The sequence below is a fragment of the Corvus kubaryi genome, unplaced genomic scaffold, assembly GCF_017639235.1.
Source record: "Corvus kubaryi isolate FWS band 111438036 unplaced genomic scaffold, C.kubaryi_AGA036_p1.0 37354, whole genome shotgun sequence".
NCBI lineage: Eukaryota > Metazoa > Chordata > Aves > Passeriformes > Corvidae > Corvus > Corvus kubaryi.
In genome coordinates this window covers 4,150,876-4,164,275 of record NW_024581116.1, presented here as the reverse complement: position 1 = coordinate 4,164,275, position 13,400 = coordinate 4,150,876, and the positions used below count along the sequence as shown (strand labels likewise).

General features: G+C 36.3%; 1 protein-coding gene across 3 annotated transcripts in view; it reads right to left on the bottom strand.

The window, feature by feature from the left end:
- Positions 1-102: 102 nt before the first annotated feature.
- Positions 103-13,400, bottom strand: part of LOC121666857 (CD2 associated protein) — a 78,404-nt gene continuing 65,106 nt past the window's right edge. For 2 of the 3 annotated variants that reach the window (XM_042032845.1, XM_042032848.1), the window contains 6 exons: positions 12,315-12,457; positions 6,078-6,193; positions 5,176-5,262; positions 4,361-4,545; positions 3,579-3,642; positions 103-2,406 (listed from right to left, as the gene is read on the bottom strand). In XM_042032845.1, coding sequence (XP_041888779.1) covers positions 2,365-2,406; positions 3,579-3,642; positions 4,361-4,545; positions 5,176-5,262; positions 6,078-6,193; positions 12,315-12,457 — 637 coding nt within the window. In that variant the 3' untranslated portion in view covers positions 103-2,364. The remainder of the gene's footprint in view (positions 2,407-3,578; positions 3,643-4,360; positions 4,546-5,175; positions 5,263-6,077; positions 6,194-12,314; positions 12,458-13,400) is intronic. The other variant, XM_042032847.1, reaches the window with a different exon arrangement.

Below are 13,400 nucleotides of genomic sequence, written 5' to 3'. Positions count from 1 at the left end.
AGGGACTATATAAATGCTTTTCTTCCACCCCCCACACTCCTCCTTGCAAAGAATTTAATGGCACACAAAACACTCCTGAACAGAACTGAGCAAACGTTTGAAGAGGTTTTTATACTCATTTTATTTGCTGAGTTTGGATAGCATGCATCATTTTACAGCACCAGTAGACAAGTCAGTGAAGCACACAGCTCTTAGGAACTCGTACTGTGGAATGTCTCCAAAACCATTACCCTCTCCCCCTCCACTCCGGTATCTAACACTAGCTGAAGACAAGACAGACACACATCAGGGCAATTTCTTTATGGCTACAAATACTCATAGCAGCGATTTTTAAAGGAGGGTTTATTAAATCAAGTCATTGCACTTGGGTCATTTATTGCTATAGCAAACAAAGGCGATTAAATAATAAACACCTTTCCACTTGTGACATTAACTGATTGTCTTGTTCTGTTCATCCTCTACAAGCTCACACACAGGCACCACTTCTGCAGAACAACCCCTTCCAAGATTTGTTCCATGCTCCAATCATAGTGAAGAGCTTGTACAACAAAATTTGGTACTCCATTAGACTCAATTCTTGGTTTTCATCACCTGCTTTACAGGTATGAACTCCAGGCAAGAGTTTAGTGTCTGACAAGAAGCACATGATTCCTCAATTCATTTGTGATGCACTTGGGCAATTCAAAGTTAAAAGCATTAAGAGTGAATCAGCTTATTAGCAATTTGACTAGCAAATATTACTCAATACCTGCATAGTGTATTAATCAGGTTTCAATCAGATCTCATGAACTATTTGAATCAGTAATAGACAAACATCCACCAAGTGACTTTTTGACATTCATATTTTATGACAAATCAACTGTGGAAGAAGTACACTCTCAAGAAGTAACACAAGTGACATACTGAATATAGTAATTACTATATTTATGACTGCTCCCATGAAGAGAAGCTTAGTTACTTTCTTTTATTGGTGAAGTTGCCAAACTATGTGGCATGTTTTTGCCTTTTTTTAAGTTATAGCAGACCTAAAGGAGATGAGCTGATTACTAAGAGAACTAATGCATTTGACTGGCTTTGTAAAGCTGTATGGTTTTCAATTCTTTAATCAGACAAACCAGCAATAAATATCGTCTCCCATCACTTCACATGGTATTTGTGTATTATTCTGGCGCAAGTTTTGAGCCCAGGGGTTAAAGATAATGGTAATCCACAAGATCTCAACTTCTTTTCCATAAAGTAAAGACACCGTCTTGGACACCACGACAATGATGTCAAAGCAATTGTTCCAATCACACATTAAAATACAAAGATGTTACTAAGTTTAGAGGTACGCAATATACTGAGAAAGTTTATGGCATAAATATATAAATATTGAGAGCTTTTGAGAGTATCAAAGTTCCAAAGGGATTTATTTGGAGATATATTATAAACAAAACCTGACAATTGTAAAAACAGATCAAGATGCATATTGAACCACTAGAAAGACTGATGACTTCAGAAACACAGACGTACAGATGCTGTGACTTAAGGTTTACTCTTTCATGCTGTATACTGTAATATTTTAGGCACAACAGGTTGAGTTAAGACTGGACTCTAGCTTTGTTTCTGTATTCCTTGCATTTTATGGTTATGACAGTTAATTTTGTCATGATTTCATGATTCAGTCCTAAATCCCTTTTTTAATCCAATAGTGCAAGTGACAAACCGTTCTGCTGAACTACTCAGATCAGGTCATTCAATCTCTCTACAATGCATAGGAGTTTCACCTGCTTCATTGCACTAACAAATTCCTATCTCATTGCTCAACTTATGAACAGCATAGTATTAATATTCTCACTGCAGACAGGCACAACAGCTTAACCCTGGGTAAGACTGCCAAAATTATACAAATATCATATATTCCCTTTTGCATGTAGGGGAAAAGTAGTGACTACAATTACGATACAGTTATTCCATCCCTTCCAACAGACTATTTTACAGATTAGTTGCAAAGACAAATCACCCTATTTATAGTATAGATCTCTTTAAAAATTAAGCTACAGGTATTCAATAAAAATCTATTAAGAATTCCCTCTCCTTTTTATACAGATTCAGTAGTATTTTCAAGCAAACCAAAAAAATAAGGTCTGCAATTCCAGCACAGTAAGAAATAAGGCCTCTTTTATATTGGCAAAAAAATTACATCATTATTCTTTTTTGTTTTCTTATCTCTCCGAATATAAGACTATATTCCTTTTTTTTTCACTATAGTTTTTCTTTAAGACTGTAGAACACCAGCATCCATTATAATGAAATAAGAGTCAGTTCTCCTTGTGTTCAGCTTTGAATTCCTGGCGAGTTAAAAATACTGAGTCCATAGCTGTCTCATGTAGACATCACTGCTTTCTTCAATTTTTCTATTTCAAGCTGCAAAAATGGACATTTTGAAAAGAAAGTCAGTATTAAAGTACTTATAAAGTCTTCAGAGCTTTCACCAAAGTTATAACCTTTACACTTCAAAGACACTTAGGTATTGCACCACAGAAGCATTGACAGCTCAGCATTTACAGCTGATTTTCTACCACTATATTGCTAAACAAACAGGAATTTGAAATAATTTAAAATGTGACTATAGTTCTGGTATAATCTTTTTAAAATAAATAAACCTGTCTGTTTTATAAATCAGTTTATCTGGATAAACTCTGAAAAAAGCAGTCAAAGCTGGGTTATGTAATCACTTGCCATGTCCCCACATAATGCTGCACCATCACCTCAGAGTAACTGCCTAAAACAGCCTTCATGCAAAACACTGCCTGGATTCATTTGTATTTCTAGAAACGGACTTAGAGGACACCTGGAAGTTACCTCCTCTTCATCTCCACTGCATATTTAAAGCATCTTCATTGATTGCTTTAGAGACACATTGAAGAGAGACCCACCAGAACTTTCTCTCGTGTCTCAAGTAGCTTTGTAGCCAGTAAGATGTACTATTTCACAAATAAAATGCCCTTTTGTACCAGACTGAAATAACTTCCTACAATGAGCTCATCCTATTAACTACTTAATGGCATCATATTGCACTGCAGGTAGTGTTATTCATCAGTAAATTGAGGAATGGTGTTTATTCATAAGTAAGTTTTTCAGACGCATTCTGTTCTTTTGGCAAATCATCCACACTTAATATTTGAACAATTCATCAAAAATTTAGAGAAATTTACTTATGCCCTGTTTTTCTTTTGATTATCTAAATTAAATAGGTCTTTCAATCTTACAAATGCAAAGTTAGTAACTGTCTCTCTTGGAACTTGTCCAGTTGGACATATTTCTAGCAAAGAGCAGAATTCCAGCAACACTAAACCAAACTCCCATCCCAACACCCACACATACTGTTACAAATAATATTCCAGAAAAAGAAAGCTGAACTTGGACCTTCTCTATAGATCCAGCTGCCTCATGAGGTATTCATTTAATCACAAACTAAAACAGCAACACAAAGAGAGACTGAACAGGTTTGTTAAGACTTTCCAGTGACATCAAACCCCAGAACAAAGCCTACACACCCTTAAACTACTCCTGCCCTCCCAAAGTGGTAACATTACCTCCAGATTGCTTCGCAACAGCTTCTCTTCTTCCAAATCCTTCTTTAGTTTTTCCAGTTCTCTCCTAACAGCAGTTAAGACAGAAATAAAAGTTAGAAGGGAAGAAGAAACTTCACATTACTGAGGACAGGATGCACAAGCCTTGTTTAAATTTTACAAGTGAAATTCACATAACCAGGCACATGCCCACCAGTGAACTGTTACTCACATCTGTTGGACCACAAGATTCTACCATCCCTCAACACTTCTTACCTATTGCTATTCACCTATCCCTAATTTTTAATCCCAATTTTAAGGAGGCTACTTACTTTAAAGTTTGTGCTGTTATCTGGAAAGTTGAATTTAAGCTAAAATAACCTGAAATAACCTGACAGCCTCTATACAGTGAACAAATTACTTAGAATAGAAGGTTCCTACCAGTCATGGCAAGTACATGTGCACAGTGCTACACATGGCCTGAACATGTACTTATGTCATTACCACAAAAAATTAACTACTTCTCCTTACAAAAGAAGCAAACTGTTTAATTCTTTCAAAAAGATGTAATGAATGCAGGAATGCAAAGTAGGAGGGAAAAAATGCATACAAATTCCCAAGATACTCTGACATCAAATTTGTACATATTTACGACATTTAGCAGGATCAATTTCAATAGAAAATATCTGAATTAATGTATTAGTATGTTATTAGGATGGAGTAGTTCTTATTTTAAAGTCTGGCATTAAAGACATTTGTAAGATGTCTATATAACATCTCTGCAGTTTGAAAAAGGAAATATTTACCCATGTTCTTTCTTCAGTGCATCTACTAAGCCCATTAAATCACTAATCTGAGTCCTGAGCTCTTCCACAGAAATTTTTTCATCGTCTGTTTCTCCTTTAAGTTGGAGGTCTCCAGGCAAAAAGTCGAGTATGACAGAACTTGGTCTCTGAGATGAAGGTGGAATCAGTGGGCTGAATGCAGATGGCTGAAAAAATAAATCAGTAGAAAAATAAGAAGTGAAATCTTTATGAACTGAACACTTACAGCACACAGGCTGTACCAGGATGGGAGCTAAACATGTATAAGTTCCCTTAATTTTCCATCTAGAAGGTACAAAACAATGTCCAGCTCAAATGGATTACTGGAGTATATGAGATAATTACTTTATACAGCTCTTAATTAAGGATTTACCTGAGGTTCCTGTAGTCACTAAAAACAATACTGACACTGCAGTCCTCTACACTTCAACAACAACAAAAAAAAAAGTGATTCAATGGATCCCACTGGATCATTATAAACAAACTTTTGTGCACTTTGCTGATCTGCTCAGTTGTTCTGTCTGTCAGGAGACTAAAGGCTGAGCAGACAAGGAACTTATTTGGGAAATACCACCTGACACGACAGTTCTCATCAGAACTCACACACTTTGAAAGTATAAATGAACTTCAATACTAAATTTTTTACTATGAAGTTTTACTAAATGACTCAGCTCACTTGTACTTAAATACAAGCACTGGCATTTAGATGGTGCATCAACCTGTACTGGAAATGCAAGCAGGATGAACAGAACCACCAAGCTGCCTGGTACTCCTCTGGCTCCTTGGTATCATCATACCTTCTTTGTTTCAACTGGCTTTGGTTTGGCACTTTCTTCTTCTTTCTGCACCTTCAAATTTTTTTCTGGACCCACACTTTGACTTGCCTGGTAAACCATTCATAAAGCATGAAGAAGTTTTCAGAATTAAAAAAAAGAAAAACCAAAATTAAAAGTAAATTTAAAAAATCTTTCACGTTTCTAAAAATGCAATAGTAAAGGGAAAAACCAAGTAACTAAACTGAAATTGCTAGACTAGCTGATTTTTCTGTCCCTGACAGTCAGAACTTTCCTTCCCCACATCCAGCTGAACTTAAATCAAACACAGGAAACTTGGGCAGGATTTTCAAGCATATTTGCAATACTTAAGTCTGTGATGCTTTTGGGAGCCTGTAGGTGCTTCCATAAAACATAAATGGGCAGTAATTGTAGATGGTAACTGGCATGACTGAACTATACAACATCCAGTGACAAAAACTGATTTCAAGGACTCTGTACCACCTGCTTCTCATTGTCTGCCAACCTCACATCAGCACTAAGATCACAAGTCCCACATTACAGTAGCGTTAAATTACAAATTTATAGTGGCCAATTGTCAAAGTCACTAAAGACACTTTCAGACCTGTGTGTACGTACAACTCTTATTTCACCATCAGTGATGCCAGAAGAGCTGAGTATTTCCTGCAGCAACACCCCATGGAACAGAAAGACTCCTTCGGCTGCAACACAGTTCCAGTTGTTTCTCTTACATTCACTTCCCTGCTGGGAACAGATCTCCCTCCACACAAAACCTATAGGAACTGAACCTCTGCAGCATTTTGCTCTCACATAAATGGCTCACAAGACTGCTCCCCAGTGCAGTCCTGTTTCCTGGGAAGTTAGTTCGTAGATCCCTAGTCAGAGAACACGCCCAAAATACTCACAGGACTACTGCTATTGAAACGGGAAGGCAGCCTCCTACCAGGCATCTTGGGCCGGTTCGCAGTCGGGTGTGACAGATTATCTGAGGTAGCTATTACATCATCAAAGCTTAACACATCTACAAAAAGATTAAAACAGAGACCACCATCAAGACCAAAAGGTTTTGCTGTGTTCTTTTCATCTCTTTTTTCTAACTTGGGGCCAAAAAAAAATTATCAGAATTCTTACTGTTTTGAGGATTTTCAGCATATACAACACATAAAACAACAGCATGACTGACATATCTGGGAAATTGTATTTTCCCCCTTGAAAAAAATTAAGAGTAAATTCAACTAGAATTTAAATTCAAGTCAATTTGTGTGAACAGAAGAAATGCTCTAGCAACATGGCAGCATCTGCAGAAAATATATTTATTACTTTTTCTAAGAGCTGCCATATTCAACTACTCGAGAGCATATTTTCTTGTCACTGAACTTGCATGAAAAGCATGAAAATGCAAGTTTAGTGACTAAGACAAAAATAAAAGCAACATGGTAAAGTACATACTGGTGTACACCACACACTGGTGAAAGCTAACAAGACATTAACTGCACCTACTTCTGTGCAGGGGAGTTTTTTCATATACAGTATCTAAAGATAATACACAACTTCGTAAAGTCTTTAATAAAACATTTCAAAACTATACTCTTGTACTTTATTCAATTACACAGATCTCTTTGTTCATTAATCTCTTTATGCTCACAGCTCTAGGTAAACTCTCTCTCAGATCAGCAGAAATGTTCTACGTCCTCTAGGAAGAGGCAACTTTAGGAAAAAAGTTATTAATAGAAAGAAGTGACCACAACTAGCCTCAGTAACATAAGTATTTCACCTAGTTAACGACAGGACTTAACCTTTTCTCCACAAAAATAAATATACTTACCTGGCAACAGATGTTTAGTGAGATTGAGTTGTGGTTTTTACTTCAGCATTGAAATAAGATTACAGTTACAATATATCATTTACAACCCAAATTCATCACTTATTCTATAGACTGTAACTAAAATGTCACACAGTATTTAGTAGAGGCACCACAAACAACATTCAAGGTTTTGGGTTTGATTTTTTTTCATGACCTCTGATTCTTACCCAACATTATGATTTAGCAAACAGAACCTATGATATCTCTTTTCCTACGTTCCCATTAAAGATCAGATAAGAAAAAAGCCTTGGGTACAACTGAGCCAGACCATTCATACCCCTTCAGTGTCTGGATGACTTAAAATCATCTTATTAATGCAAGTTTTACTTACACATTGTCAAAGCTAATTTATACCTGTAGGTACTAAGTTTTCCGCTGAATGTTTTAATTGATTTTAATGTGCTCTCTACATTAACATCCTTGAAAGCCTTAGAACATTCAGCTCTTTTGGACAGCCCTGATCAGATCTACTTCATCACCCATTCCTTTATTGCACTATCTGTTACCAATCAGTTTTGCTGCTTTTTACTTCTATTCAAGAGAATGTCAAGACAGTCTTTTGCAATCATGCAGTCACACCTGCAATTAAACAAGCAGGGGAGCAAAAAAAAAGAAGGAAGAAACAGAAGAGTGATGAATGGCAAGCGGCTGATGGAAAAGAGGATGAGGGAGAAATAAATGAGGAGGGATTTCTGTTCTAGTCTGTGCCAATAAAATATTTCATTTAATACACTGCAAGCAACAGTGACCAAGGGGTCATCTTCACGGTCTTTACCTCAATTATCAGTAATCCCAGCCTAAGAACCTGTCAGAGTCACAGAGTGGTTTGAGTTGGAAGGCACCTTAAAGATCACCTCATTCCAACCCCCTGGCATGGGCAGGGACACCTTCCACTAGACCAGGTTGCCAAAGGGCAAATTAGGATTTATGTTAGTTAGGTATCACTAAAAAGGTAACAAGAAAAACATTTATGCCTTTTTCCCTCATCTCAGTAATTTCTGACTTTAAATGATCCTTCTTTTGTCATTTCACAGAAATGACAAATCATTTGGCAAGAAATTTAAGTAAGAATTATAAATTTAGTTGCTATTATGATTGTAATGCCAGTCCTGTCGCCACAAACAGTAAACATCAGTCATATTAAGAATATATTAAGAAAAATGTTAAGTTTGAAAAAAAAAAAAAAAAAATCAATCACAATATTTGACAAGGCTTGAAGACTGCTACAGCCCTGAACTGTGTATTATTTAAATATAGGTGGCGGGATGATACCAAAAAGCCAAGGATTTTTTCCATATTTCTAAGAGCTTCTAAAGGAAATTGTTACACCTGAGAGAATTGCTCAACGTTAAGATTTTGCCGGCAGATTCCAGTCAGAGGAAATTCTGACTGCACTTGAATTTTTGTTTTTACTTTTCCAATTTATTGCTTTGGTATAGGGAAGAAATTAAAACACAGGTTGGTGGGGATTGGGGTTTGGGTTTTTTGGTGGTGGTGGTAGGTTGACTGGTTTTACTGTGGGCTTAGGGAGTTTATTTGATTGTTTTTCTTTGTAAACAGCATTTTTAGTTATTTTAGAGAAAATTAAACCAATAAACCATTAAACCAATATAGATACTGATGAAACCCACTAAAAGATTCCAGTCTACATCCATTTCAATCAATAAAATGATTTATCAATTAAGATTCTTACAGACAGCCTGTGAGCAATTGTTAATGGAAGTCCCACCATAGTGCCAGAAGCGCAGTACCACACATCTAGGGATACTCCAGGTCAAAGAAGGACTTCATGGCTGAGCAAGAGCACCTTTCTTTCTAAGAACATGAGTTAAAGTTACATAGGACGGACTATTAGAAATGTCTCTTCTGCAATCTTACCATGGATCCACCACAGATCTGTTGGGAGCTTTGACAGGTACAATTAATGAGAGGTTTTGTTAAAATTTGTGAATACTCCCAGTGCATTCATAGCAGTTTGTCTTAAAAAGCCTTCACAAAAAGAAGCAAAGATGAAGGGTGGCTGAAGAAATTATGGTTCCACCATCTCATGTGGCTGGGGTTTAAATACCCATGATAGAAGTGAAACTTATCCAATATTTTAGAAGACGAGAACTCACATTAATCTGTGGAGAAAAAGATGGCACCCCTTCTCCTATTACTCATCTTGCTGAGATTTCACCCCACAAATTTAGGGGACAGATATAAGCTATAAAATATTTAAGTGCCCAAAAGCTTCATGATTGTGTTATTTGTGTGTGAAGAATGATAAAGCCATTCAACCTACATACACCAGATGTGCTAAAGGTGCTGAACACATTTCACTACAAACAAACACTAAGTCTGGCTTATCAATAGCTCATTCGTAAATTTTTTCTTACTTTAGTCCCCACCAACTCCTAATGGAAAAGTCTAGTTAAAGTAACTTCTTTAATAGCTGAGGAAAACAGGCATTCAAACAAACAAAAAAAGTGCATTTTTAATAGAAACCCCGAAGTTTTAGAACCAATAATTGCAACTGAAAACCATGCTCATGATGTTATAGAGGATATGTGTATGGAATAAAGCATTTGGATTTCCTTAGAGATTGTTATCTTACCAAAATGGAGAAGGGTAGGGTAATTTCCTGACACGTAAGAAGGGAAACATGGCAAACAGGATAGGAAACAAAATCTGGAAAGAAAAGTCAAGGAGAGGAATGTCTAGAAAAAGATTCTGAACAAAAAAATTATTTTACAAAGCAGGAAAAAGAAACATTTGTAGAAGAAACAGAATCGCTTTACATGTTCAGTATGCCAGTATTATAGCTTTAGTCTTTTACAGTAGTTGACTCTAATCAAACAGAGAAACATTTATGCAAATTTTCAAATAAAGCTTCAAGAGGAGTTATTTCAATGTGATCAATGTTTCTAAATCATTTTGATTATTTGTCTTTATCTGCTGGCTGGGGACCTAATTTTGGTATGGGGTGGGTTGGTTTTTTCCTTACAGAATATTTACAGCTTCTCCTTATGCTAAATTGGAAGTGGCTCAACCTACACCACACTTCATGGTCCAAGTAAGCTGCAAAAAAACAGGACCCATATTTAAAAAAATAATTGTTCTCTAAAAATTCATCTACCACAGGATCATAATCTGAAGAAGGGGGAAGGAAGCAAAAATAAAAACTCTGGTAAAGCAGTTGCCAGCCCCAGCCACCCGTTTTCCCTCATCTTTTATTAATACCTATTCTAGTTACTGTAAGACTAAACAGTCTTAAACTTATGTAAGTCCAATCATCCTTTTTCTTATAGTTTTATATAACCTTGGCTGCACAGGGTACTATGTCTTTAGCAGCAGAATATACATAGAGAAATAGAGCATGAGATTAATTACATTTTACTGGCAGGAGTTTGGATCAGTCCCTTTTCACTAGAGTGGTAGAAGTGACTTACACAGATTGTTTTAAGGAATGTCAGTTTGACAAAACAGAGGATTTTTGAAACTTTCCTTCAATAGCAGCTCCTTGACCCTGTCAGTGCTAAATCCCCACATGAACTGCCTGAGCCTCCTTTGCTTGCTGTGCACCAAACAGAACTGAACTGACCTCACCCATGAGCCTGTTGGGCACCCCTGTCCTCTGCCCCATCTAGGTATTAAAATCTTTCATTTCTCCATAAGCCTGTAAGAACTTATGTCAGCAAAACAAAATTCATAGATTTTTTTTTTCTAAATCTGTGTAAAATTATTTTTTCTATCATGGAATATTCTGAGTTGTAGTATATACCTGAATACCTGCTAGCACAGGTACTACATGGCCACCCTAGTTATTAAAGATGTCAAGGTAACTGAATGTAGAGGAAAAAAAAAGATATTCCATTTCCATAGGGAGTTTTCCCTGAGGTCAAATGACACTATACTATAGAGTAACACATCTAGCACAACCCTAGACATAATCATAGAATTTATTACACTAGCTAGATAGCTAATAATCATAAAATGGCTTGGGCTGGAAGGGACCTTAAAGATCATCTCATTCCACTATCCCAGGTTGTTACAAGCCCCATCCAACCTGGCTTTGGACACTTCTGAGGATGGGGCAGCCACAGATTCTCTGGACAGCCTGTGCCAGGACCTCAGTACCCTCACAGTAAAGAATTTTTTTATAGTACCTAATCTGAGTAGTATAATTTTTGCAATAAAAACATACGTGAACTAACCCTTCCTCATAATAAAACATTTACACTCAAAAAGCATATTTTAATATGCTCAATGAAAAAAAAAGTCTCGAGTATTCTTTTCTATTCATAAACTGCTTCTGTTCTTTTAATTCATTATTTTTATCTTCCAGATGAATTTACTAGACTTTGGACCAACTATACTACAACCAGAATATCATAATTTGCCTTAAAAAAATAAATAAACATATTTATAGTATTTTTAGATTTATTATTACTAAAATTTTTTCTGAGACAGAAAGTTGCATTTGAGATATACAAGATGAACACTGCAGATATAATTCACTACAGCTTTTTCTGAAGTTAATCATAAAATAAAAGTAATTTAGAATTTAGAAAAATATGCCCACAGCAGCTGATCTCTGCCTGAGTGAAACACAGAAGCCTGGTATCACTTGCACTGTCAGTAAAGGGCTAATGGTATCAATACAGTAGCTCAGAGATTCTGATCATTAAATGTGGGTGCTTTAACCACTATCAAGGGTTTTACTGGATACATTTACAATTAAAGAGATGCCAGGTTTGGCTCAAGGCGCTTTAAGCAAAGCCATAAGCATCCTATTCAAATGTACAATACTCCATGCTTTTTTAAGGCCCAAATTTAAGTTATGATAAAGTCAAAATCTAGAATAGCTCTGAACTAAATCACAGGAGGCCGAAGGTAATGGCATTACTAAGAATTCTCAAGGTAGCTAGAAAAGCAAAGTTACCTGAACTGCAAGAGCAGAACAAGCTGAACCAGCCATTAAGAAAACAACTTCATAAAAACTCAAGATAAAAGTGGCAGCAAAAAAAAAAAAATGCTTTCAAATTAGAAGAACAAACCATTATTTCCATCTCCCTTCCTGGCCACTGCCACAACCCAGAGCTCAGCAGCTACCTGCAAATACCCTGCTGACATCTGTTCATCCCCTCCTGTCTCTTACCTTTAGCTGCCTACAGCACTTCTAAAAAAATACGCAGGCATAAATGCACTCAGTGGCATTTCGAGTAAATCACTCGAAAAGCTTATTCCAACTCTGTAAAACACAGCAAAAGGCCCAAAAGAGCATTGAGTTTCTTACCTGATTCTTTAGAGCTCTTTACCACAAGTGAATCTACCTCTACTGATTTTGGTCTGAGTGGCAATGGTTCAGAGTCTAACTTTGGTTTTGCTTCTGGCTCAACTTCAGATTTCGGTCGAAGAGCAACAACTTCTCCGTTAGTTCTGTGGTAAGAAGGAAAAGACAAAACATACCTAGTCAAGAGATGAAATAATTTAAGAGGGAAACATACCAAGAATTAGAAGCAAACTGAAAAATTACAGTAGATTTTATTACTTTCTAAAGCCTTGTTTTAAAATCAAGGCTTTTGGAGATCAATTATATTGATATGAAAGCAAATTCTTCTGTTCCAGCTCTTGCAGAGTTGTCAGATGTGCACAAAACCCACGTGAAAATAATCCAGAACTTTTACTATATGACACACCATGGCATTTCAGTCCAAAATACTACACTTCAGAAAACAGGTGAGCTGAATAACATTTTCACTAATACATCTTGAAATAATTCAGAAACTGACTCCTTGACATTACAGAAATCTCCCTGTACAGGAAAAAAGGCTGACGAGAACAAGTTATTTCTTGCTGGGTATAGAAAAAGCTACCTTGTAGCTTTTGTTATACCATGCATTCCTTCCATATCTGCTCACATCATTCACAGACAAAAAACCCCCAAGAACAACAACGAAAAAGATCTAAAGTAGTAAAACCCCCATCACAATAAATAAAAAAGGCAACATTTTCCTTTACAATACTTGCCATCACAAACCCATGCTGACCAGGCCTGACCATCATGCCATATATAAACTGCGTCCCTTTCATTAATTCACCTCCTAAAGCCTGTATTTGTAAGTTTTATTGCAGTAGAAAAAGAAACAGCAGGCTGACCTTCCTAAAACAATATTAAAAACTTTCAGACGTTTCAGTATCTCTAAGATTTAAAGGTGTCAACTATTAAAGGCCCACAGCTTATTACAGACCTCCATTTAACTGCATATGTGCATCCCTTTAGAGCAATAATCATTTTCTAAGCTGGAAGAGAGTATGACTTGTGGTTTTAAAAAATAATCTTTACTTGGGAAAGTCTCCAAAATACCAAGTGAATATAACA